The 26,409-nt window shown below is 41.9% G+C and overlaps 1 protein-coding gene across 8 annotated transcripts in view; it reads right to left on the bottom strand.

The window, feature by feature from the left end:
• FRYL (FRY like transcription coactivator) overlaps positions 1-26,409 on the bottom strand; it is a 204,614-nt gene that overhangs the window by 85,752 nt on the left and 92,453 nt on the right. For 5 of the 8 annotated variants that reach the window (XM_070757171.1, XM_070757166.1, XM_070757167.1 and 2 more), the window contains exons 12-22: positions 22,894-22,938; positions 22,176-22,279; positions 21,946-22,054; positions 17,558-17,644; positions 14,780-14,951; positions 11,280-11,412; positions 9,806-9,913; positions 8,554-8,791; positions 7,509-7,694; positions 7,343-7,429; positions 1,464-1,732 (exon numbers count right to left, since the gene is read on the bottom strand). In XM_070757171.1, coding sequence (XP_070613272.1) covers positions 1,464-1,732; positions 7,343-7,429; positions 7,509-7,694; positions 8,554-8,791; positions 9,806-9,913; positions 11,280-11,412; positions 14,780-14,951; positions 17,558-17,644; positions 21,946-22,054; positions 22,176-22,279; positions 22,894-22,938 — 1,538 coding nt within the window. The remainder of the gene's footprint in view (positions 1-1,463; positions 1,733-7,342; positions 7,430-7,508; positions 7,695-8,553; positions 8,792-9,805; positions 9,914-11,279; positions 11,413-14,779; positions 14,952-17,557; positions 17,645-21,945; positions 22,055-22,175; positions 22,280-22,893; positions 22,939-26,409) is intronic. The other 3 variants (XM_070757172.1, XM_070757168.1, XM_070757173.1) reach the window with 1 other exon arrangement.

The following is a 26,409-nucleotide window of genomic DNA, read 5'->3' as shown; positions in this document are numbered from 1 at the left end:
AGCCGCGCAGCTCCGCATCGCCGAAGGAGGCTTAACCCCACCACTCTGTCCCACCCCTCGGCCGTATCCGGCATAACTTCCTCCTGCCTATCCCCGCTCTTCTGCCGGCCACGGCCGAGGGGTGGGACAGAGGGGTGGGGTTAAGCCTCCTTCGGCGATGCGGAGCTGTGCGGCTTTGTCTTTTGCTGGGAGGGCAAATGAAGGGCCGGACCTCCTGCCTTCCCCTCCCCCCCCCCAGCCAAAACCCCAAATGTCTCCGCTGTGGCAGCTGCTACAATAGGCTTCCTCGCCTTTCGCCCGTGCCTGGCGGGAGCTGAAGAGTGCTTTGCCCAGTGCAAAGTTGACAGCAAGCAGCTCCGCAGTCCCGAAAGGAGGCTTAACCCCACCCCTCTGTCCCACCCCTCGCCCGTGGCCGGCAGAAGAGCGGGGATAGGCAGGAGGAAGTTATGCCGGATACGGGCGAGGGGTGGGACAGAGGGGCGGGGTTAAGCCTCCTTTGGGGACTGCGGAGCTGCTTGCTGTCAACTTTGCACTGGGCAAAGCACTCTTCACCTCCCGCCAGGCACGGGCGAGGGCGTGGAAGCTTATTGTAGCTCGCCCATGGCCGGCAGAAGATCGCTCTTGCCCGGCTTCCCCGCGAGGCATCAGGTCAGCATTCTGGGCGGGCGGGCGGCGGACGAGGAGGGGGAAAGCCTCCTGCAGCAGCTGCCACAGCCGCCGGCTTCCCCGCCGCCCGCCCCACAGAATGCTGACCTGATGCCTCGCGCGGAAGCCGGGCAAGAGCGATCTTCTGCCGGCCATGGGCGAGCGGCAGGGAGTCGGGGCTGCTGGCAAGCGCCCCAGCCTGGCTGTGACCTTTTAAAACAGCCGGGGGGCTTCCCAGGAGCCTCCGGAAGCCAAACGCCAAACCCGAACTTCCGCGTTCGGCGTTGGGAGGCTCCTGAGAAGCCGCCCGGCTGTTTTAAAAGGTGACCGCCGGGCTGGGGGGCTTCCCAGCACCCCCCTGAACCCCGAACCTGGAAGTTCGGCAAAAGTTCGGGATTCGGGAGGTTGCTGGGAAGCCCCCCAGCCCGGCGGTCACCTTTTAAAACAGCCCGGGGGCTTCCCAGGAGCCTCCCAATGCCGAACCCGGAAGTTCGGGTTTGGCGTTCGTAACTTGAAAAAAGTTCGTAAGAAGAGGCAAATTTTTTCTGAACCCCGGGTTCGTATCACGAATTGTTCGTAAGACGAGGGGTTCGTATCTTGAGGTACCACTGTAATTTAAATTCAGCTATGTATATAAAAACAATATGAAAATATCAATTAATAGCCCTGAAAAAATAATTCTGCTTTAAGATTCCACTTTTCTTTTCTTTAAACAAAGCCAATTCTACATTTTCACTGAATCAAACTATGAGCTATTTTTTCCAGCCTGTTTTCTCCATATACGTGGAAGTACTTCATTGTATTAAAGGATGACTTACTTTATGTCAACCTGCGGAGACAACAGCTGGAGCCTGATATAAGCAAACATCCAAGCATAGCTCACTGCAGTGGGACAGTGCTTTGGAAGGTTCTCCTGTTTCATCAAACTGGAAAGGCTAATAATCCAGGGGTCCTGGCCCTGAGACACATGTGCAAATATCCATATATGTGATGGACTGATGACGTCAAATTGGTGGCTGATAGGAGAAGAGCTCCAGTCAATTAATGTTTGCAAATCTATTGAACTGGGACAGTACAATAACATAGTCTGTGTATGGAAACAAAAATAGATTCATTTAGCTCACCGAAAATGCTTTAAAAATGGTATCCGAAGCTACAGGAATACATAATAAAATAAGGCTATTCCCATTGCAAAATGCAAATAGCTTATTTGGAAAAACAAAAGCAAAGTATTATACTGTATTTGGAAAAAGATAAAAATATTCCTTTTAGGTAAATTCAGTTATATCCCAGCTTACAGAGCAATGTACAAACTTTTGTTATACTGCTAACCTCTCCAATACAAATGCTCCTTCTTGTTAGAATTTACTAATTGTAATTAGTAATCAAAATAACATTAACAGAAGTGACATAGGAACTCAGGGACTTTCAAAGAAAAGAAAAGGCGAGAAAACTTAATTTTTCACAAGATATTGGTATCATTACATCTCTGATGGTGAGGACACAACCCAATGTACAAAATAAGATTATTCTCTTAGAAGTGGGGGGAAAGACAGTAATCTCTAGCTGTTTTGAAACAATTGTTCTTAATGTACAGGCACCATAGAACATTATCAATGCAGGTATTTCAGTACATGAATGAATTAGCCCTTCAGAATTAGCTCCAGGCTGAAATGGCATCTAGGTGTATGATTGTGTGTGTGTGTGTGTGTGTGTGTGTGTATGTATTAATTGTAATTTTCTATGTTTATCATTGTATCGTTTGTAGGCTTCCCAAATCATGGAAAGATGGGTTGCATATAAATTTAACAAATAAAATGAAGGCATACATAGCTATTGTTAGAAACAGGCTAGTTCAGAAAGATAGGTAAAGACTTACTAAATACAATTTTATTAAAATGTCAGTTGCTATCTATGCCAACAAAAATATCAGGGAACACTCCTAAATTGTGTACCCGGTCTTTCAAAACTAGTTAAATCCCAATTGCAGAGCCTGGCTTTCTACTGTAATTCTTTGTTAAGATTTGATTTAATTTGCTCATTCCCCTTGTGTCATTCACAAGCTTTAATTTAAACTGGGATTGAAACTTAAATTGCAATTTTCAAAGTATCTTCAGATGTCAGTTTAGATCAGGGGTGTCAAACTCGATTTCATTGAGGGCCCCGTCAGAGTTGTGTTTGACCTTGGGGGGCCGGGACGTGTGTGGCCAGCTCAATATCACTTGAATTGGGGATGCCTATAGGCCTGAATACTGTGCCAGCGAAAATGGGCTCCCGAGCTCTGTTTTAATCTGCGACAGCCTCCTTACAATCTTCTGCCAGTGAAAACATTTTTGCTGGAGAAGCATCACGGACCAGATCTAAGCAGGCTGTGGGCTGGATCCAACCCTGACACCCCTGGTTTAGATGATAACAGCATACTTGAGGCATCTCATTCTAGAGCTTGGGTGATCTCTCAGTCTAATATGGCATAAAGGTTCAACCCACTGTAGAGTCGGTAGCAGCAGGACTGGAGGGGATTGTAAATGAGATGGCCAGTGAGTGCTCATGTGCATCCTCACTTGTGTGAGCAGTGGGCAAGCGCATGTTCACATGCTGCATTTACGAGAGCAGCAGGTGTGCATGTATGCTGCTTGGGCATTCTTCCTTGAAAATGAGCAGCAACAGCTTCTACAAGGGTCGCCCAGAAAGCAATGCACCACATTTTTTTTCTCAGCCTACAGTAATGGTACAAATGTGAAACTTTAGATATACATTATTTGAATTGTCAGGAGTGTGTGTGTAAATGTTGTGTTTCTTCAGATGGCGTAGCTGCAGCAGTGTTTCGAAATAGCATCTGTAAGTGATGTACATTACAAGCAGTGTGTCGTAATTGAATTTCTCACTGTGGAGAAAGAAACTGTTGGGAACATTCACAAATGTTTGTGTACAGTTTATGGAGAATCAACAGTCGACAGAAATACGGTTAGTCGCTGGGCACAGAGGGTGAGGCCATTAAAGATGATTCGCACAGTATAGAAATGGCTTCATGACCAGAACAAGGAGTGGTATCGACAGGGCTTACAGGCCCTTGTGTCTCGCTGGAGAAAGGCCAGAGAACGGGATGGGGATTACATGGAAAAATAGGGATTGTAGAAGAAACTTCATTCTTTCTTGTGTGTAAGTTTCATTGTGTTCAATAAATAATTGTCGAAGAAAAAAATGTGGTGCATTATTTTCTGGGCGACCCTTGTATATAGACAAAAGACACCTAAATATTCATTTTTAAGTGAGGACTAGAGATAGCATTGAAGAAAAGCAAATACAGTGATCCCTCGATTAGCACGGTCTCGATTAGTGCGAAACGCTACAACACGGTTTTTCACAAAATATTAATTAAAAAATACTCCACGGTTTTTTTGCTATACCACGGTTTTTCCCACCCGATGACGTCATACGTCATCACCAAGAGTCACTTCTCTGTCTCTTTCTCTTTTTTTCCTGTCACTATGCTTCAATCATTTTCTCATTTCTCTTTTTCTCCCCTTTTTTCTATCATTTCTCTCTCTCTTTCTTCCTCTCTCACACTCTCTTCCTCCCTTCTCTCTCCCCCCCTCCACTTGCCCACGAGAAGAAAAAAAGCAACCTCTGCCGGGCAGCTCCCCTTGTGCCCCCGCTTTGTGCCTGCCTCTTTTGGGGATTTTTTTTCTTTTCTTTTTTGCGCTGGCGGCGGGAGCTGTTGGGGAGGGCTCTGCCGGGAAGGCCTCTCAGCTGCAGAGCCGAATGGGGGCGGAGGCAACAGCGGAGCCCGGCGCTGGGGCCATGCGAGGCTGTTCATCCAGGGGGGCGTGGACTGGCAAGTCGCCCTCCTTTCTCTCTCTTTCTCTCTCTTATACCACACCGGTAACAGGGAGAGAAAGAGAGAGAGCGGAGGGCACCTTGCCGGTCCACGCCCCCCTAGATGAGCGGCTCCGCATGGCCCCAGCGCCGCCCAGGCAAAGGGGAAACCCCAAGATCGCTTGCCGCTTGCCGTATTGCAGCGAAGGAGGCGAAGCAAGGCTCCAAGCTGCGATACGGCAAGCGGCAAGCGATCTTGGGGTTTCCCCTTTGCCTGGGCGGCGGGAAGACCAAGGGAAGGTTCCTTCAGCCGCCCAACACCTGATCCGCTCCGCAGCGCGGCAGCAGCGAGGAGCCGAAGATGGGGTTTCCCCTTTGCCTTTACCCCATCTTCGGCTCCTCGCTGCTTCCGCGCTGTGGAGCAGATCAGCTGTTGGGCGGCTGAAGGAACCTTCCCTTGGTCTTCCCCGCTGCCCACACACAAACTCCACCATCTGCGCATGTGCGGCCATGAAAAAAATGGTGCGCATGCGTAGATGGTGTTTTTTACTTTCGCACCACTATAACGCGGAAATCGATTAGCGCGGGAGGTCTTGGAACGTAACCCCCGCGCTAATCGAGAGATCACTGTATTCCAATTTCATGTGCCAAAGTAAGCTGTCCCTTACTAAGAGTGATTATTTTATCTGCCAGAAGGACAACCCTAAATTTAATACTTCATCAGCACCATCCCTTCAAACAATACAGAAAGAAATATCATATGGATAAAAAATTTGCCCACCTTCTCAACCTACAATTACCAACTTCTATAGTACCCTACCCGCTCCCCCCCCGCCCGTGCAAATATGTGAGTGTTGTACTTGTATATGAAAATATGTGCTTGAAGCTACACTTTGGTAGCTATGGATTAAAATTATTAATTGCCTGTAAAATAAACCACCATGTATATAACATTATTTTCCTATGTGCATATAGTGATTATGCTCTCTTACTCACAGAAGCAAAGAGACTCTTCCCTCCTTCCAGAAGAAAACCAGTAAAATATAAGGAAAAAACAGCATGTTGAGATGGGGAAAGGGAAGGGATAGTTGCACTAGAAGGGAAATGAAGAGAAAGTGATGAACCAAACTGATGAGGTGAGAGAAAGAGGCAACTAAACAGGGAAAAAAATACAGGAGAGAAAAGGAATGAAGCCGGGCCCAGCCAATTCCATTTTTGAACCAATGTCTGCAACTATTTGCATCTCCCACCCATTCAGTCATTGTCAGCAGCATCTACTATTCTCAATGTCTATGGAGATTCTCAGTCAATCCAGGTCATGATTGTCCCAAAAGTATTTTTTCAAAAAGCAACTGGACTTTGTTTTTCCCTGAAGAAGTCTAGCTTCTCGTCCAAGAAGCTTCCTCAGTTCAGAAGTGAAGAAGTTCAGAACTGAAGCTCTCAGTTCAGAAGTGAAGAAGCTTCTTGGACGAGGAGCTAGCCTTCTTCAAGGAAAAACGAGGTCCATTTGCCTGTTGAAAAAGTACCTTTGGGTTTACAATTCTCAATGAACACCCTTCTCTCCATTCATGTGGATCATGTGAAAAGGGTAAATATGGCAATTAAGACTTAAAACATTTAGCTTAGGCTTATTGGCGTTTTGAGATTTAAGTAGTAGTGTTCAATATTTATTTCAGTATGTACAGGTACTCCTCAATTTACAGCAGTTCATTATTTGGTAACCATTCAAAATTACAACGGCACTGAAAAAAAATGGACTTATGACCATTTTTCACAGTTACGACCTTTGAAGCATTCCCATGATTATGGGATCAAAATTCAGGCGCTTGGCAACTGGTTCATATTTATGACCGTTGCAGAATCCCAAGGTCATGTGATCCCAATTAATGACCTTCTGACAAGCAAAATCAATGGGGAAGATCTACTTAAGAACCGGGTTACTAACTTATCAGCTGCACTGATTCACTTAACAACTGAATCAAGAAAGGTTGTAGAGTGGAGCAAAATTCACTGAACAACAGAAACGTCAGGCTTAATTATGGTTGTAAGTCGAGGACTACCTGTACAAGGCTTGCTATACTGGTAGTTCTCAACTTACGACCACAATGGAGCCCCAAATTTCTGTTGCTAAATAAGACAGTTGTTAGGAAAGATGGCCTTTGTTGTCACAGTTGTTAAGTCAACCAGTGCAGTTGTTATAAGATTCATTAAGAAAATCTGGCTTCCCCGTGGACTTTGCTTGTCAGAAGCTATCTGGGACAGTTACAAATGGTGATTATGGGACTCCAGGCCAAGACAACTGGCGTAAATACATGCCAGTTGCCTGAATTTTGATCACATGATCTTGGGGATGTGGCCATGGTTGCAAGTGTGATACAAAGTCATAAGCCACTTTTTTCAGGGCTACTGTAACTTCGAACAGTCACTAAATGACAAGTTATTTGTCGAGGACTATCAGTCAGAGGTGGGCTGCTAAGGGGGAACTGTGGCGTGTGCTCGCCCCCATGGCTCTGACTCTGTGCTAGTGGAGTCCAGTGCAATTATGCTGCTGCACCTGGTCAGGTAGTGAAATTGCGCACAGACACGCAGGCACACCTGTGTGTCTGTGCGCAATTACGCTACCTGACCATGTGCAGCAGCATAATTGCACTGGACTCCAATAGCACTCAGAACCACGGGGGCGAGCACACGTCACCATTCCACCTTAGCAAGCCCACCTAAGCTACCAGTACATTTTGAAATAAATATTGGCCGCTACTTCTCAAACCTCAAAAAGCCTATAATGTATAATGTGCATTATATGTAAAGCAAAACAACAACAACAATCAATCAATCATTAAGCATTTGTTATTCTTCACAATTTCTAAAGAGTGAATCTTACCTGGTCGGCACCAGTGAGGTGTATGAAGCTCTCCAGAATTGATGGACTCAATCTGTCCATTACATCTATGGCTAACTCATCGTCACCCTAAGAACAAAAACACCTTATACATGAGCAAGTCAAGGCATCCTGAAGATAAAAAGGCACACATCAACAACTTGCTTACCTTAGACATGTCTAAAACGGTGAAGAGAGCCCTTATTTCCTTAAGACAACTGACAGCTAGTCTTCTAGTGGCAGATCTTGTGCTACAAAGGATAACCAACGCAAAGCCTTCAACCACGTGGAAAACACTAGAATAAGGGGTCCTTTCCAGGGAAAGGGTCGGAGCAGTTCCATTCGCTACGCCACGCTAAAAGGGGGGGGGGGGGAATAGAAATGATTCAAGTCAATGGGATCTATTCATTTGTATTTATGCTCTCTGAATACATAGGGCCACCTAGAAGCGTTATGGGCACTTTTACCTCCATGCAAAAACATGGAACATTTTCACCTTGTTTTACAACGTGATAAGGGTCAGGCACTTACAAGAATAAGACTAACAATTCCACAGCTCTATCTTTCATGTGTTTGCATATCTAACATAATGCCCACATTCGTGGGAATTCATTATTCAATTAAAACACATACTGTATCTTTTGCACTATAAGGTGCACTTTCTCCCCCCAAAATGGGTGGAAATGTCTGTGCGCCTTATAGAGTGAATGTTGCCGAAGCCCGCCCAGATGCTCGCCTCCATCCTTTGGCTGTTTTCATCCTTCCTGTGTCCCATTTTTGTTCTCCACATGCCCCATTTTCAGCTTTTGTGCATCCTGTTTTTTGACCTGTTCCAGGAAGTGGTAATTGCTGCTGCCAATCACCACTGCCATTCCCCACCACCTCGAACAGGCTGAAAATGGGGTCTATGGAGGCCAAAAACAGGATGTGTGGAAGTGGTAACATTCTCCGCAGCCTTCAACAGTTGATCGGTGGTATTCTAGGAGGATGATCCAACCGCCAATCAGCTGCTCGTGGTAAATCAGGCTGCAATAACGTGCTGAAGATGACCAGACTGTTTGTTGCAAGGACACTAACCAGATTAATACTAATGGAGGTGGGGGACAGACAGATTTTTTTGTTATTGCTTTCATCCCCAAAAGCTAGATGTGTCTTATGGCCCAGAGCATCTTATAATGCAGAAAATATGATAAATTCATACAGTATAGTTGTACCTGAGTTTCTTGGTTCTTGTTTTGTATTTGGACTGCTTGTTTCCACTGACTGATTAGCTGCACCAACATCTTAACTGCATTGTCCAAGAGAGTAGGGTGCAAATCAGTGACTTCACGGACAATAAAATGAACAAATCCTGACAAAACATCTTCCCGCCAATCTGGAAAATCCAGCATTAATGCTTGCAAAGTATTGAAAGCCAGGGCACGCAGTTCTTCATCCATGTGAATAGTCAGCCTGTTAACGATTTTTTATTTTTTAGAAACCAATGAAGAATTAGCCTGTTATAAAAATAAGTTAAGTCTGAAGAAGATGAAAGGCAATTTATGGGGTGGTATTTTGGCAATCCTCGCATTATGCACATTTAGCAACTGTGCCTGGTACAGATACAGAACTGCAGATGGTTTAATTGTGATTACTTCTGGAACTGGAAGTAAATTGCAAGATCACTCTTTTATCAGGTTCTTCTACTCCCTGGAATGAACTAGTATTCTTTCAGTATTCTTTCAGTTAGGCTTTATTCATCCTTATAACTTTGTGTATCACCAGCACAGGTACTACTGATTTGCCTGCAGCCATCCCAAATCAGCAGTCTATCAGATTTGAACCCCATCTCTGCCAGACAATAGATGAATCTGTGATTTGTTTAAATCCAATTCAAATTCCAAAGTAAAATTTGAAACTATAAAACTCTACATAGAGCAGACCCATATAAATATATTATTACCTGTATAACCCATATTAAATGTTAATTTAATAAATGTAAAAGAGTTAATTTCTCCTGTATGCTCATTACTGAAGATCTACCCGAATCCAACATTTAGGTTAACTTTATAATGAGTAGCCAATATTTATATATAAGCCTTGATTGTGGAATAACCTCTGCTAACCTTTTACATTTTAACCAGCAAATGAGAATATTTTGGTTTCATCTTAGAATGTATATAAGGCATTTTTCAGAATAGTTCCATAATTTTAAAAATTGGTCTTTTGTAAATACCTGAGGAATATCCAACTATTCATAATTTTGATTTTCTAAGACTACTGTATTTTATTTTATAATGACAATCTGGGAGATAAAGAAAACTCTTGGAGCTAATGGTGATAATGAAATATTCCAGATTCTCATTTTTAAAAATTACAATAATTTCATCTTAAAGTTTGACAAAGAGATAAAACAAAGATGTCTGAGGATACGATGAGCTATCCAGAGACCACTGTTTATTCCAGTAAAAGCCTGGCTAGTCCTACCTTGCAAGTAGTTCAATAAGGTCATTTCTACTCATTCCATCTGGAATCAGTCTTGGGATAGCAGCAATACAAGTTCTAAACAAATCAATTTTGGGTTTTCTCTCACCCCTATGAATGAGAAGATTACATGAACATATTTCACAGTTACTAGATTGGTTGCATAAGAATTTTGTTTTAATTACAACTATTAAATTATACATTTTAACTGATCTACAAAAACAGATAACACACACACACACTGCTTAAGCCCTGATGGAAACAATGGCTTATTACACTAAACAGTAAAAGTAAAAGCCATGATGACTACAGAAAAGAAAAAAAATGAAGGAATGTTTTTATTAGGTCAACCGAAAGTTTATGGAATGATTACAGATTTCTGCTGATTGTCAAAAACAGCTCTTGTACTCAACCATATCTCAAAAGAAACAACATGATAACTATGTACATAAATTGACTGCAAAAGTGAGATGTTACTTAGAAAATAGGAATTTCTTCTGTATTACAGCAAAAGAATACATACATACATACATACATACATACATACATACATACATACATACATACATACATACATACATACTTTATTGTCATTGTATGTATACACACAGTATACCAATGCAACGAAATTTGTAAATAGGCAAGAGATGTAAAATAATTTTCCCTCTTCTATTTCTTGTTTTTTATATGATCTTTAAGAACCATTTCAGAGGAGAACCAAATTAAAGTGAAGGCAAAGATGACCATACCTGCCCAGGACAACTGAGCCTAATACAGGTAAATGTATCATCTTACTACCTCATTGCTGTTTTTTCAATGGATTGCAGCTCCAAAACATACTAGATCTTCCAGTGGCTAAAGTTTCTTCACTGGATCAGGCTCTAACTTTAGGCTCCTGGCAGATAGGAAGTTGCATGCCTCAGCTTCTTAAAGCTTCTATAGCATTTTTTAAAAGCTATAGATCCTTTATGGTATGAGGGGGCCCACAGCAATGAATAAAGACTTCTAAAAACTTTATGGAAGTCTGATTTCATTGATATATCATTCTTTAAACTTAGTTGGCAGGTGACATACTAATTAAATGGACATATAAAGTTGTCAAATGAATCCAGATAATTTCTAGAGTATGCCTGCGTAATTCTCCACTATCTTTGCTAGCAAAATGTTGTATTTATTTATTTATTTATTTATTTATTTATTTATTTATTTATTTATTTATTTATTTATTTATTCGATTTCTAAGCTGCCATTCTCCTGAGATATTATAATTGCTATTGTAATTATTAACATTGTTATTTACTAAATTTATTGTGTCCACTCACTTGAAAAGACTCTAGACAGTTTACAACATTCAAACGTTAAATAATTAAAACATGGCAATCTAAGCTTTATTTTATTAATAAGGATATCATTTCAATTTTATTTAAAGTATAAATTAACTCTGCACTGGATTAGTTGTACTTGATTTGTTACTTACGTGATCATATCTTCAGGTTCTTTATTGGTCATCTGCACACTTGTCATGCACATTGGCCTTCCAACTTCTTTGTCCAGATGCCTAAGTATGCTATCTAATGCTTTCCTTACTTGAGGATAGTATATCGACATTCCTGAAAGGATAAGTTCAATATCATTTGTTTCTTAAATTATTTTTGAATCTTATTAGATATACTGTAAGTGAAATCATGTATACATTAATTGAAAAGAAATACCACAGAGTTTCATTTTAAAATGTTTTTAAAGTAATAAATTTAAGTTGGGCATCTGGCCACTCAAATATTGGTTAATCATTTTAAAATATTTATTCAATTTATTCTGACTTTATTAGTATCCCTGAAAACCAGCATAAAGGAACAGAACTGAATTCCTTCCCAGTTTAAAAGTTGAAATTGAGGACAGGATGAGAAATAGGTCCTGCAGTTGGGACTTCTGAAGCATTCCAGATTCAGGCAGAAGATTCCGGGTTCTAACAAGTGCAATAAAATCGGGACAAGGGTAGTAGGCTACAAAGTCAGAAGAAAAAAGTAGTAATCCACTTAATTCTTTCAAAAATCCTAATGAATTACTATAACTGGGATTACAGTGATCCCTCGATCATCGCGAGGGTTCCGTTCCAGGACCCCTCGCGAAGATCGATTTTTCGCGAAGTAGCGGTGCGGAAGTAAAAACACCATCTGCGCGTGCGCAGATGGTGTTTTTGCTTCCACTGCCGGCCGCCCTTCGCCCGCCCACCCCGTTGCTCGCGCCTGGGGTGGCGTGTTGCTGGGGAAAGCGCGCGCGCTTGGGGACTCCCTAGGTCCGCTCCCCAGCTGGGGAGCGGACCTAGGGAGTCCCCAAGCGCGCGCGCTTTCCCCAGCAACGCGCGCGGGGTGGGGACTCCCTCCCCAGCTGGGGAGCGGACCTAGGGAGTCCCCAAGCGCGCGCGCATTCCGCAGCAACGCGCGCGGGGGTGGGGACTCCCTCCCCAGCTGGGGAGCGGACCTAGGGAGTCCCCAAGCGCGCGCGCATTCCCCAGCAACGCGCGCGGGGTGGGGACTCCCTCCCCAGCTGGGGAGCGGACCTAGGGAGTCCCCAAGCGCGCGCGCATTCCGCAGCAACGCGCGCGGGGTGGGGACTCCCTCCCCAGCTGGGGAGCGGACCTAGGGAGTCCCCAAGCGCGCGCGCATTCCCCAGCAACGCGCGCGCGGTGGGGACTCCCTCCCCAGCTGGGGAGCGGACCTAGGGAGTCCCCAAGCGCGCGCGCTTTCCCCAGCAACGCGCGCGCGCTGGGAAGCAGAGTTAGGGTGTCCCCAGGCTCGCGCGCACCGCCCGCCCGCCCACGCTGTTGCTGGCTCCGCTTCCCAGCTGGGAGGCGGAGGTGGGGTTTCCCGCGCGCGTGCCGCCCGCCCGCCCACGCCGTTGCTCGTGCCGATGCTGTCTTACCAGGGCAAGAGGGGGAAGACCCAGGGAAGCCTCTGCCCGGCGGGGAAACTCCACCATCTACGCATGCGTGGAAGGGCACGCATGCGCAGATGGTGGAGTTTACTTCCGGGTTGAAAACTCGCGATATGGCGTTTCGCGAAACTCGAGATCGCGAAACTCGAGGGATCACTGTACTACAATTATCAGATCCATCTGCTTGGCACCTCACTGGTTTCTTGCCATCAAAGAGCTTGCCACTAAAGCTGACTGCTAGATCTTCAGGTCAGCAGTTCAAATCTCATCAGCGGCTCAAGGTGCGTAAAATGAGAATCCGGATTGTGAGGGCAATATACTGGCTCTGTTAAAAAGTGCTATTGCTAACATGTTGTAAACCGCCCTGAGTCTAAGGAGAAGGGCAGCATTTATAAATAAATAAATAAATAAATAAATAAAATGAACTGGAGAAGGGAGGTGGAACAAATGGGCAATAAAAATGGAGAAAACCAGGAGGGGAGAATGACAATTGAGGAGGAAGAAGAGAGAGTTTTGGAATCTAGTCTGTGCTGGCATCTTCAAGGCCATTCACCCCGAGAATAGAATTTCACCAGCCTAAACACCTCAATGTTTCCTAAAATATGCCCGATTGGCTACACAGAGATGGACCATGTGGGCAGGGCTAGGGAAACTAAGGGGTTAGTATTATATTGATGCACTGGAACTTCAGATTCTGCTCAACCCTACTGCAATCAGCATCTCTTAGTAAAAGTTCCTATCGCTACAATCAAATGGAGTTGAGAGTTTTACTTTCCTAAAGGATCAGACAAGGGCAAGTCTGACAACAATTCTGAACATAACAAAAACAAAATGTGGCTTTCCTTTGTAACTTCCAGCTATAATAGATGGGCTTGAAGGTTGGATGGGTTCTCTCCCAAATATTAACCACTCCAAGGATCAGAAAATAACACAATATTTTATTCATATTCCGAGTTTCTGTATGAATGAGCATAATGTTAGGGAGAGCCTCCATTCTTCCTCAAACTTGGCTAAAAAAGCAGGATTTCTCACAAAGTTAAAAAATACTTATGCAAATGTTTTGGGTGCTTAGGATATTTATACATTACTATTTCTAAACTTTACTTTTGATCTAATTTCAACTGAAATGAAATAAAAATAAACATATTAAGAACAAGGTCTTTGTTCAGTACTATTTACCGTATTTTTCAGACTATAAGATGAACCAGTGTATATGACGCACCAAGATTTCAAAGAGGTAAGAAAAAAAACTTTTTGTCCTCCCATGCCCCCCAGGAACAGTTTACAAGCCTCCCAAAACCCTCTGCGCCCCGTTTCTTGCAAAAATGGACCCGTTTGGTTTTTTTTTAATGGGGGCGTTTTTGCCTTCTTTAAGTTCTAGGAGCACTCTGCAGGCCTCCCAAACCCTCTGTGCACCCCTTTTTTGAAAAAACTTACCTGTTTTTCACACATTTTTGCAAAAAAATGGGGCACACAAAGAAATTGGAAGCCTGCAGAGTGCTCCTGAGGGCTGGAGGAAAGGCAAAAATGCCTGTTTTTATTTCTAAAAGGCCCGTTTTTCGCAAAATTGGAGTGTACAGAGAGTTTGGGAGGCTTGGAGAGTGCCCCTGGGAGCTGGGGGAAGGCAAAAACAGCCAATCTTTGCAAAAACTGGCCTGTTTCTTTTGCAAAAATGGGAGTGTTTTTTCCTTTCTGCAGCCCCCATTCTGCAGGCCTCCCAAACCCTCTGTGCCCCCAATTTTTGTGAAAAAATGGGCCCATTTTTTGCAAAAATTGGACACGAGTCCAGGGCTTCAGGAGGCCAAAAATGGCTGTATTTGGTGTATAAGACACACCGACATTTCCACCCTCTTTTAGGGGAGAAAAATGTGCATCTTCTACTCTGAAGAATAAGGTAGTGCTGCTACAAAACATTGTACTATTCAAAATCATAAGCAATTAATGTGATTAATTTGATTGTGCTTAAAAAAAGTTATTTTTCTGTTATTCACGATTTTTAATAAACAAACACATTATTCCTTTCCTAAATCATAAATCACTCACCTATAACTTTTGCTTCTTCATCAGTCAGAGTTTTATTAAGAAAAATTTTCTTTACACGGAGAGTATTTCCTGATGGAAGGACAACACCTGTAGTTGGCATAGGTGGTTCTCCATCCTTCTGCTGCAAACTGTCTGCTATCACAAGGAAGACTCTGAGACCTATATTCATTCTCTGCAAAAAAAAAAAAAAGGCCCAAACAGAGGAACATCTATCACGAACCAGCAAGGATTGCAATGTACCACAGATTAATTTTGTAAAATGAATAAAGGTAGTCTCTATCCATCTCATCTTCATCTGCCATATCCATATTTAGCAGAAGGGAGCTTGTGTTTTATAAAATATCATTCTCCCAAGACATACAAGTGGGCAGTTCCCTTAAATTAAGCACTAAATAATTTTTTAAATCTTCTTTAAACTAGACCAGTTGTTGTGTTTCTATTGGCTAAATGAATGATAAAATACTTTAAATGTCAGGGGTTTTTTTTCTTAGCCAACCCTACAAGGAGTCATTTATGTATGATTAGCATAACCTAGCCATGAATATCCAAGAAGAGGGAACATCACGTGTCATTATATAATTTGTGTAATTTGTGCACCAATGCCAGGCCACACTATATTATCATGGCTACATTCCAGAAACTGTTAACGTGAATTGATTTTGGCTTTGTACAACCTTTAAACGTCTCTTAAGATTTGTAAACTACAATTTATGACTTCATGTGACATCTGAAGCCAGACAATCTTAGCTCATTCCGCAAGTATGGGAAAAATGTATGGCTTTGGAAATGATACTCAAATCTATCAAAAGTCAGATTTTTCAGACACGTGTCCTTTCTTCCTCCTGTTGCAGAAAGAAGAAATGGGGATTCTGTTCACTTCAGCCAATTCCAAATGTGTGATTGTATTAAAATTCAGGATTTAAAATAAACCTTATTCAATTGCTAAAACTTATTCAATTGCTCTACATGGGGCTACCTTTGAAAAGTGTTCGGAAACTTCAGATCGTGCAGAATGCAGCTGCGAGAGCAATCATGGGCTTTCCCAAATATGCCCATGTTACACCAACACTCCGCAGTCTGCACTGGTTGCCGATCAGTTTCCAGTCACAATTCAAAGTGTTGGTTATGACCTATAAAGCCCTTCATGGCACCGGACCAGATTATCTCAGGGACCGCCTTCTGCTGCACGAATCCCAGCGACCAGTTAGGTCCCACAGAGTGGGTCTTCTCCGGGTCCCGTCAACCAAACAATGTCGCTTGGCAGGGCCCAGGGGAAGAGCCTTCTCTGTGGCGGCCCCGACCCTCTGCAAGCAACTCCCCCCAGAGATTAGAATTGCCCCCACCCTCCTTGCCTTTCGTAAGCTGCTTAAAACCCACCTCTGCCGCCAGGCATGGGGGAATTGAGATACACTTTCCCCCTAGGCCTTTACAATTTTATGCATGGTATGTCTGTATGATTGGTTTTTATAATAATGTGTTTTTAACTGTTTTTAGTATTGGATTATTGTTATATGCTGTTTTATTACTGTTGTTAGCCGCCCCAAGTCTGCGGAGAGGGGCGGCATACAAATCCAATAAATAAAATAAATAAATAAATAAATAATATTACAAATGCTACATTGTTAAGATGGTATGTTGAATTGGTTCGTTATAACCGGAATACTTAGTTTGCCAAGCACAAGAAAGGCTTATTTCTTCTCATAACTGCAAAGACAGATAGGAGGAGAAAGGAGCTTATCCTTAAACTCGGGGTTTAACAGTTTTCCTTTTACTCTAGTTTATTGCTGTGTGACCACAATCTCAAGCAAAGAATCCAAAGATGATAAAAAAACCAGCATAGATAGTAAATAATTGGACTAACTATATAAAGAATTTTAGAATTTAGAATTTGTTTTCCTGTTCTTTTAATCTTTTTTCTGAAGTGCTTTACTAGTACCTACTTTAGTGGTGTGGTATTCTATCGGTTTGTGCAAACTGATAGTGGCGGCAGAAGGTTCTGCCCAGCCACCTGAACGTCATCACAGATGCTCTATGCATACACAAAGCACTGCACACTAGCACAGCAAATGTATGCATGCACTCCCATGTCCGAACCAGTAGTGAAGATAAGTGTATATCTCTACTAGCCTACTTCCTAAGACAGAAAGAGAATGATTGGTCCAAAGTCACCTAGCTGTAGTACAGTGGTACCTCTACTTATGAATTTAATTCGTTCTGTGACCAGGTTCTTAAGTAGAAAAATTTGTAAGAAGCAGCAATTTTTCCCATAGGAATCAATGTAAAAGCAAATAATGTGTGCGATTGGGGAAACCACAGGGAGGGTAGAGGCCCTGTTTCCTCCCAAGAGATTCCTAGAGAGGTCCCACAGAGGCTTCTCCCCGTCTTTTCTGGCCCTGTTCCCTCCTAGGAGATTCCTAGAGAGGCCCCACAGAGGCTTCTCCCTGCTTTTTCCAGCCCTGTTTCCTCCCAGAAGATTCTTAGAGAGGCCCCACAGAGGCTTCTTCCTGCCTTTTCTGGTTAGTTTCGGAGGCTCGGGTTTGTAAGTGGAAAACGGTTCTTGAGAAGAGGGAAAAAAATCTTTAACACCCGGTTCTTATCTAGAAAAGTTCGTAAGTAGAGGCGTTTGTAGGTAGAGGTACCACTGTATTTCTAAAAGACCCTCATTACAATGTCTACGGAGAGGGGCGCCATACAAATCCAATAAATAAAATAAATAAATGTATGTGTTTATAATATTAAAAATAAATTGCATACAATATTTTAGTTTCTCTTTTTTACCTCTGGATTAATAGTGAAGGTTTTCGGGGATTTTCCCACACTGAGAAGATCAAAAATTATTTCTTTCATTGCAAAATCCAAACGTTCCTAGGAGGAAAAAAATCACAATTATATAAAACTTTTTATAGACATATGCTAACCAATGTTCCCTCTAATTTTTTTTTGGTGTGGGCGGAAAAGTATAGTGTCTGAGCGGCAGTCCCTTTGGGACTGGGCGGCATGGAAGTATAAATAAATAAATAAATAAATAAATAAATAAATAAATAAATAAATAAATAAATAAATAAATGAATAAATAGACAAACAAATAAACAAACAAGCAAACAAACAAATAAACAAATGGAGTCTGCGGAGAGGGGCGGCATACAAATCCAATAAATAATAATAATAATAATAATAATAATAATATTGAAAATAGTTATGATTATTGTGCTTAACATGGATGAGATAATTGAAAATGGTTATGATTATTTCTGGAAGATTATTATTTTGCATATTTTTTTCTCTTTTCTTTTTTATTATTTTTTTTCTCTTCTGATTGATTGGGTTATAAATTGATTATCTGATTTTTGGTGATAAATAAAATAGGAGGAAGGGGAAAAAGGAAAGGGTAGAGAGATATAATATCAGGAGTAGGATTAATATGGGATAATAATTAGTATTAATTTATGTTAGGCATCATAGGGAAAGACAGATGAAACAAGGGAACAGCTAAATTGAACAGATTAGGGAAGATTATCACACTGAGTTCCATAGTGGAAGATATATAGAATTAGGGAAAATATATAGATTAGGAATATATATAGATTAGGGAAGATTATTGTACTGCATTTAGCAGTGAAGGCAATTAGAATAGGGAAGATTATTGCACTGATATGACAGTGACACATAGATTGGGGAAGATAATTACACTGGGATTGGCAGTGGTATTTATAGATTATGGAAGACAGTGGAAAACATCTAGATTAGGGAAGAATATTAATACATTGGTTTTTGTAATGGAAGATACTTTTCGCAAAAAATAATGGAACAATATCATTTATATTGATTTTGATTTGTTGAAGCAGAAATGATATAATGAAAGAAATGAATTGAGTAGGAAATACATTTTAAAATTTCTAACAACAACTCTTCCTCCTATGCATATTGACATTGTTATAATTAGATTAAGATACGGTATGAATGGTGTTTCTTTTTTTCTTTCCTTCCTGGGTTTTAAAGAGAAGTAAATTTGGATATTTCTTTTGTTAAGGGCAGCTACAATAAAATGAGGATTTTTAAATAAAAGCAGGAATGAGTTTAGTAAGAATGCTAGAAATGGACTGAAGCACGATGGCATAGTTATGAAAAACAGCAAATAGTCAAGAAAAATCTAGATAGCTATAGCACTTTAAAAGCAAATGAAGGCAAAGAACAATACAGTGATCTCTCGGTTAGCGCGGGGGTTACGTTCCAAGACCTGCCGCGCTAACCGATTTCCGCGTTATACTGGATGCGGAAGTAAAAACCACCATCTGCGCATGTGCGCCATTTTTTTCATGGCCGCACATGCGCAGATGGTGGAGTTTGCGTGTGGGCGGCGGGGAAGACCAAGGGAAGGTTCCTTCAGCCGCCCAACAGCTGATCTGCTCCGCAGCGCGGAAGCAGCGAGGAGCCGAAGATGGGGTTTCCCCGTTGCCGCGCTGCGGAGCGGATCAGGTGTTGGGCGGCTGAAGGAACCTTCCCTTGGTCTTCCCGCCGCCCAGGCAAAGGGGAAACCCCAAGATCACTTGCCGCTTGCCGCTTGCCGTATTGCAGCTTGGAGCCTTGCTTCGCCTCCTTCGCTGCAATACGGCAAGCGGCAAGCGATCTTGGGGTTTCCCCTTTGCCTGGGCAGCGCTGGGGCCATGCGGAGCCACTCATCTAGGGGGGCGTGGACCGGCAAGGTGCCCTCCGCTCTCTCTCTTTCTCTCCCTGTTACCGGTGTGGTATAAGAGAGAGAAAGAAAGAGAAAGGAGGGCGACTTGCCAGTCCACGCCCCCCTGGATGAGCGGCCCCGCATGGCCCCAGCGCCGGACTCCGTTGCCGAACGCTGAAACCGGAAGGGGCAAGGTGGGGGGGGGGGAGAACGGGAGGCTCAGCATTCCGTCAGTCGCAGCGCTGGCTGTCAACTTTTCTTTTTAGCACTGGGGAGGCAAGTCAGCTCCTGCCCAGTTTTAAAAAGAAAAGTTGACAGCCAGCGCTGCGGCTGACGGAATTCTGAGCTTCCCGTTCTCTCTCCGCCCCCTCGCCCCTTCGCCCCCCTGTGTTCCTAGGAGAAGTGCTGGTGAGGAGCAGAAGGTCTGTCTTGCCTCAATCCCCAGCACTTCTCCTAGGAACACAGGGAGGCGAAGGGGCGAGGGGGGGGAGAGAAAACGGGAGGCTCAGGAAGGGAGCTCGGGAAGGAGCCCACGGTCAGTCCGCTGCGGGCGGGAAGAAGGCGATTGTTCCGCTGCCGCCAGCATGGCCTGGCTGGCAGCGGAAGATGTAACGGAGCCCACGGGGGATTCGCCTTCCTCCCACCCGCAGCCGAGACTGATCGTGGGCTCCTTCGCAACCTCGGAGAGCTTCCAGGGCACGAAAGCTCACGAAAACCAGGAAGCTCTCCGAGGTTGCGAAGGAGCCCACGATCAGTCGGCTGCAGGCGGGAGGAAAGCGAATGCCACGGGGCTGGGCTCGGCTCCCCCCTCGGCTCCCCCCCTTACCAGCCCCGCCGCGGAAGGCTCCATTCTGTTCCCTGCCGGCATGATTGAGCGGCCGGCGGTCTCCATTCAGGGAACAGAATGGAGCCTTCCGCGGCGGGGCTGATAAGGGGAGGAGCCGAGGGGGGAGCCGAGCCCAGCCCCGTGGCATTCGCTTTCCTCCCGCCCGCAGTTGACGTCCACCCCCTCCTCGGTGTCCCCGGCACCCAGCGTCCCCACGCCGCCTCCACCTCCCGGTAATGCGCCCGACCTCTGCCTCTCTCTTTCTCTCTCATATACCACGCCGGCAACAGGGAGAGAAAGAGAGAGAGAACTAGCGTGGACTTATTTTTTATTTTTTAATATTTTATTTTTTTTAATTAATATTTTTTGAAAAACCGCGTTGCAGCGTTTCGCGCTAATCGAGACCGTGCTAATCGAGGGATCACTGTATCTAAAATCTGGATGATAGTATTTGGAAAGGAGGTAGCACAGGATGAATGATATACAGTGATCCCCCGAGTTTCGCGATCCCGATCATTGCGAATCGCTATATCGCGATTTTTCAGCAATTGATACCATCTCGATCTTCGCGAAACGCTATATCGAGATTTTTCGGGGGGGGAATTAAAAATACGTGCACGGTTTTTCCCGCCCGATGACGTCACGCATCACCAAACGGAAGTGTGGAAAGTGTTCTCACTGAGAGCTAGCAACTTGAGAGGGCAAAAAAACCAGGTTCAAATTGGACTTGAAAATCAGAAGTGTGGAAAGTGTTCTCACTGAGAGCTAGCAACTTGAGAGGGCAAAAAAACCAGGTTCAAATTGGACTTGAAAATCAGAAGTGTGGAAAGTGTTCTCACTGAGAGCTAGCAACTTGAGAGGGCAAAAAAACCAGGTTCGAATTGGACTTGAAAATCAGAAGTGACAGAAGGACTCGTGCCCCAAGAAAGCCGGTGAGAGGGGCGAATCGGGCCAGTGGGGGTAGCGGCGAGGAGCCCGGAGGCGCTGGGGGGGGGGGGTGGCCGGCATGAAAAATAATCATTGCCAGCCTCTGAACTGCCGTTGCCCCACCATCTGCGCATGCGCGGCCATGGAAAACAGTACGCGCATGCGCAGATGGTGTTTTTACTTCCGTGCCGCTACATCGCGAGTTATCGATTATTGCGAGGGGTCTTGGAATGGAACCCTCGCGATAATCGGGGGATCACTGTATACCAGAATAAATTGAATAAATTAGAAAAATGTGATTAATTTGACTAAGAATTTGGCATTTGATATTATATTGTATTATATTTTAATTTGATTGGAATCTCTGTAAGGTGTGAAAAACAATTAAAACTGTACACACACACACCAAAAAAAGTGGCTGACAAGTTGATGTAAATAATAATTGAAATTCCTATAAAACAAGTCCTGCTACATGGGGGAATGTAACAACTTCAAAAATCAGAAAGGTATAGTATTTGTTACATAAGGAAACCTAAACTTTAAATCTTCTGTTTATTAACAGTATCTCTGAGAAGTTTGAGCATATTCTCGCGTTTCAATTTAATATACATCACAGCTTTCTTAAGAAGCTTATAAATATGTAACTTAAAAGTTCTTGTAGAACATTGTTTAAACAGGGGAACAAATTCTGAAATATTTCAGGCAATTATCGCATTAGCTTTGATAAAGAGGATTTACCTGAGCAATGAACTGAATAATTTTTACAAATATGTTTAGAGGTGTGTCTCGAGGGACCACACTGCGAGAGCCTTTTGGAAAAAGTGCAGATACTATGCCCATCAGACGGCTGTACGGGAAAAGATATAGAAGAGAATATTGAAAAATCCCATTAGCAACTCTACCAAAAGGTAGTCACAGCACTTTTTTTACATTATCAACATTTTAGTACATTAAACCAAATGACTTACCTCTGTGTTACAGTGTTGCTTTCACATTTTATTCTAATAACATAAACCCATAATAATCTATATAGCGACTCCAGTGCAACTCGAGACATTTTCGGGTCTTTATTCTGTTAAAAACATTTTTTTTAAAAAAAACTGTTACTATTGCACATAAGCATCACTGCAGATAATTATTTAGTAGTAGACATTCTTAAAATTATGCTTCAAATTCCTGCGATGACAAAACACTGAGCATTCAAATTAATGTAAAGGTATTAAAGTTAGAAAGAAATTGATTCTCTGTATATTTTTTTCATAAACATAACCATATCAATATTTGTAGTTTAAGTGAAGTGTTTATTTGGAATGTGCTTTGTAAAACCTGTCCCAGGAATAATCTAATGTGATTCCCATCTCCTTCCCCTGCCTGCTGCACAGAATACTACGTACGTTAGAAAATCAAAGCTATTTCAGTCTTTATTTAAAATGAAAACATGCTTTCTGTGATTAACTCAGAGAAAATATTTTTAAAATGATATCAAATAGTAGTAATAATAACACAGTTAATACTGTGACTGAAGTATTTTTTCTCCACAAACAATACTAACTTATAATACTCTTTTTGAGATACATTAAAACAAAACTGCTTGTTCTAGAGAGTGAAATAAAATATACAATGAAACAATAGAAAAACATGAAGCAAAGCAATTTCTTACTTTACTATGACAACATATTAACTCACCTGAAGGGTTTCTATTTGTTTTCTGATACTGTTGTTAGATGGGATCTAAATAAAGCAATGCAAGACAGCAAAACATAACAAACATGAGAATGGGAAGCACATGCATGTTAGATGAAAAAATAAAAAGGACAAACAGAAAGCTGTTTCCTGGGGCTCCATTCAACAGAAATATTTTGACAGAGAGAAAACTCCAATTGTATAAGCCAGGTGTAGGCAAAGTTGGCTCTTCTATGACTTGCGGACTTCAGCTCCCAGAATTCCTGAGCCAATCATGCTAGCTCAGGAATTCTGGGAATTTAAGTCCACATGTCATAGAAGAGCCAACTTTGCCTACCCCTGGAAGCAACAGCACTTCTGTAACGCTCAACAGTGCTTTATAACACTCTCTGAGCAGTTTACAATGTCAGTATATTTGCCCCAATAATCTGATTCCTCCCTCATTTTATTTATCTCAGAAGGATGTAAGGCCAAGTCAACCTAGTGCCTGTCATAATTGAGTTCCTGGCAACGGGCAGAGTTAGCCTGCAATACTGCATTCTAACTAGTGCACCATCATGGTTAAAGCATGATTTGGATACTACAGTATTGTAATTCGGTGTCCTTAATATACTCTATTTTATTTATGATTTGTTCTATCTTGTTGTGAGCCGCCCCGAGTCTTCGGAGAGGGGCAGCATACAAATCTAAATAATAAAATAAATAAAGAAATAAAATAAATTTACAATATCTCACAGTCACTATTTAGAAACTATGTGCAAGAATAGTCTACATCTGAGCTTGGATTATATCAATGAAGATGTGAACAATTTTGGACATTTCGAAAATAGCTGCTGGAATTCCAACACAGAAACTGATAACTCTTAAGATTCTCTATAAACATTATTCAATTTTTTTTAATAATTCTAAAAATGCAAAATTAATATTTTCCTATTCTCCTTAAAGTCTATTTTCTTTCTTTCTTGGTTTACAAATATTTAAAACTAATTATATTTTCTTTATGGCCTAAACATCTATTAAGAAGACTACAATCCTATTCAGTAAGAACAAATCTTACTGAATTTATTTATTTAATATTATTTATTAATTAAATTTGTATGCCGCCCCTCTCCGCAGACTCGGGGGCGGCATTTAGTAGGATTAACTTCTGGTAGACATGCATAGGATTACACTGCTAATTCTCTTTAATCTAAAGGTTGATCTATACACCCCCCAAGTTATTATCGATGCACTTAAACTCCATGATAAGAAATAGAATGATATATTAGGTACAATCAAATCCAAGTATTTTGAAATTAATGGTATTATTTATTTATTTATTTATTTATTTTTGTTTGTTTGTTTGTTTGTTTGTTTGTTTGTTTGTTTATTCGATTTTTATACCGCCCTTCTCCTTACACTCACGGCGGCTTACAACATGTTAGCAATAGCACTTTTTAACAGAGCCAGCATATTGCCCCCACAATCCGAAGGATGGAAGGCTGAGTCAACCTTGAGCCGTTGATGTGATTTGAACCGCTGACCTACAGATCTACAGTCAGCTTTAGTGACCTGCAGTACAGCACTCTACCTGCTGCGCCACCCTGGCTCATTAGGATAAAGATCCCAAATATTCAATGACTGGAAGTTCTGAGTTGCTGATCCATGTTTTACTGCATTGAGTGAGTAGGCTGATAATTAAAAAGTTTTGTCAACCAGCATTCTGAGACATATCTTAAAAGATACATTATTAGTTCTGACACTATTTATATAGGCTCTGCATTAGGTTTTTTTCTGAGTTATAATAACTTACTACTTAATGTTTTAAAACAATTAAAACATGTTAAGAGAAAATAGTAGGGAACTAGGTTTACTTGGGCAGATTTGTTAGTTACAAAATTTGAGCATAATTATGTTTCTATTGTAAAATCTTGGTATCTTGAATATACAGTAATTCATTTTTTTTTCAAAATCTGGTTATTTTTAAAAAACTGTAATATTGCAGGTTTTTAATAAACAAATTAATTTAAAAAATAAACAAAAATATTGTAATACTTTTAGTTCTTTCTATTGAACAGAGCCACATCATAAAATGTTATGTTGTTAGGAAAACAAAACTATATTAAAATATGTGATACATGCTATATGAGAACTAAAATCCCCGACAATGAAAGTTTTTATTTGTCCATTGTCAGCCAGTGTGATATTTCTAAATAAGAAAATTAAAAAGACACTTGCATACCCCTTTATATTTAAGGCATAGCAACAGCAGATAGACAGAGACAATAAAAGGGTAGGTGTTGCAAAAGAATTGCCATTGTGTAAAGAAATACACACAACCTTGACAAAGTGAATAGTAAGAGAAAGAATACTATCCTAACACATCCAACTCTTGAATAATTGTTGTTACACAATTTAAAGCTAGGCAGTTGTGAATTAACAGCAATGTTATTAACAAAATCAATGAAGCGTGTATATTATTCAAATGATACAGTGACAATAATTAAAAGGTGCTTTCAGATTTTCAAATTAAAATTGATGTGACTCCACATCTTATACAAATGGATGCATCATAAATAAGGCTATGGGGCACACTATATATTATTGGAATGATGAATGTTCCACTATCCTATGACTTCGAACAGATATCTTCACAATAACAAAAACAGAACTCAAAAGAGAAAGCAAGGTTACATACAAAATATGATACTGTGTTCTGATCTCTAATGCTATGATTGCTTTTCTATCTGCTCTTCCCCCCTCCGCCCCCTCAGCTTCTTTGCACTTACAAGAAAGGGTATTTTGGTAATAGATCATCTATATCAGTGATGAGTAACCCACGTTAATATATATTATATTTATTAGATTTGTATGCCGCCCCTCTCTGAAGACTCGGGGCGGCTCACAACAGCAATAAAAACAATATAACAGTGGAACAAATCTAATATTAAAAACATATAAAACCCTATCATTACTTAAAAACCAAACAGCAACATTCATACCAAACATAAAACAAGTATAAAAATAGCGTGGGGGGAAACTATCTCAACTCCCCCATGCCTCGCGGTATAAGTGAGTCTTAAGTAGTTTACAAAAGACAGGAAGGGTGGGGGCAGTTCTAATCTCTGGGGGGAGTAGGTTCCAGAGGGCCGGGGCCGCCACAGAGAAGGCTCTTCCCCTGGGGCCCACCAAACAACATTGTTTAGTCGACGGGACCTGGAGAAGGCCAACTCTGTGGGACCTTATCGGTTGCTGGGATTCGTGCGGTAGCAAGCAGGTTCCGGAGGTAATATAAGTGTCCTCAGTCGTGTTTCTGTATTTTAGAGTATCTTTTCGGGTTGTGCCACTGATGCTCAATGTTAATATTATTTATTTCAGAATACATAATCCTCCTGCCTACTTTTATATAAGATTAAGAGGGCTGCCACAAAGAAGAGGGAATCAAACTCTTCTTCAAAGCACCTGAGGGTAGAACAAGAAGCAATGGATGGAAACTTAGCAAGGAGAGAAGCAACCTAGAACTAAGGAGAAATTTCCTGA

Source organism: Erythrolamprus reginae, chromosome 7, assembly GCF_031021105.1.
Source record: "Erythrolamprus reginae isolate rEryReg1 chromosome 7, rEryReg1.hap1, whole genome shotgun sequence".
In the NCBI taxonomy this organism is placed as follows: Eukaryota; Metazoa; Chordata; class Lepidosauria; order Squamata; family Dipsadidae; genus Erythrolamprus; species Erythrolamprus reginae.
The sequence above is the reverse complement of the archived record's forward strand: the minus strand, read 5'-3'. Positions and strand labels throughout refer to the sequence as shown.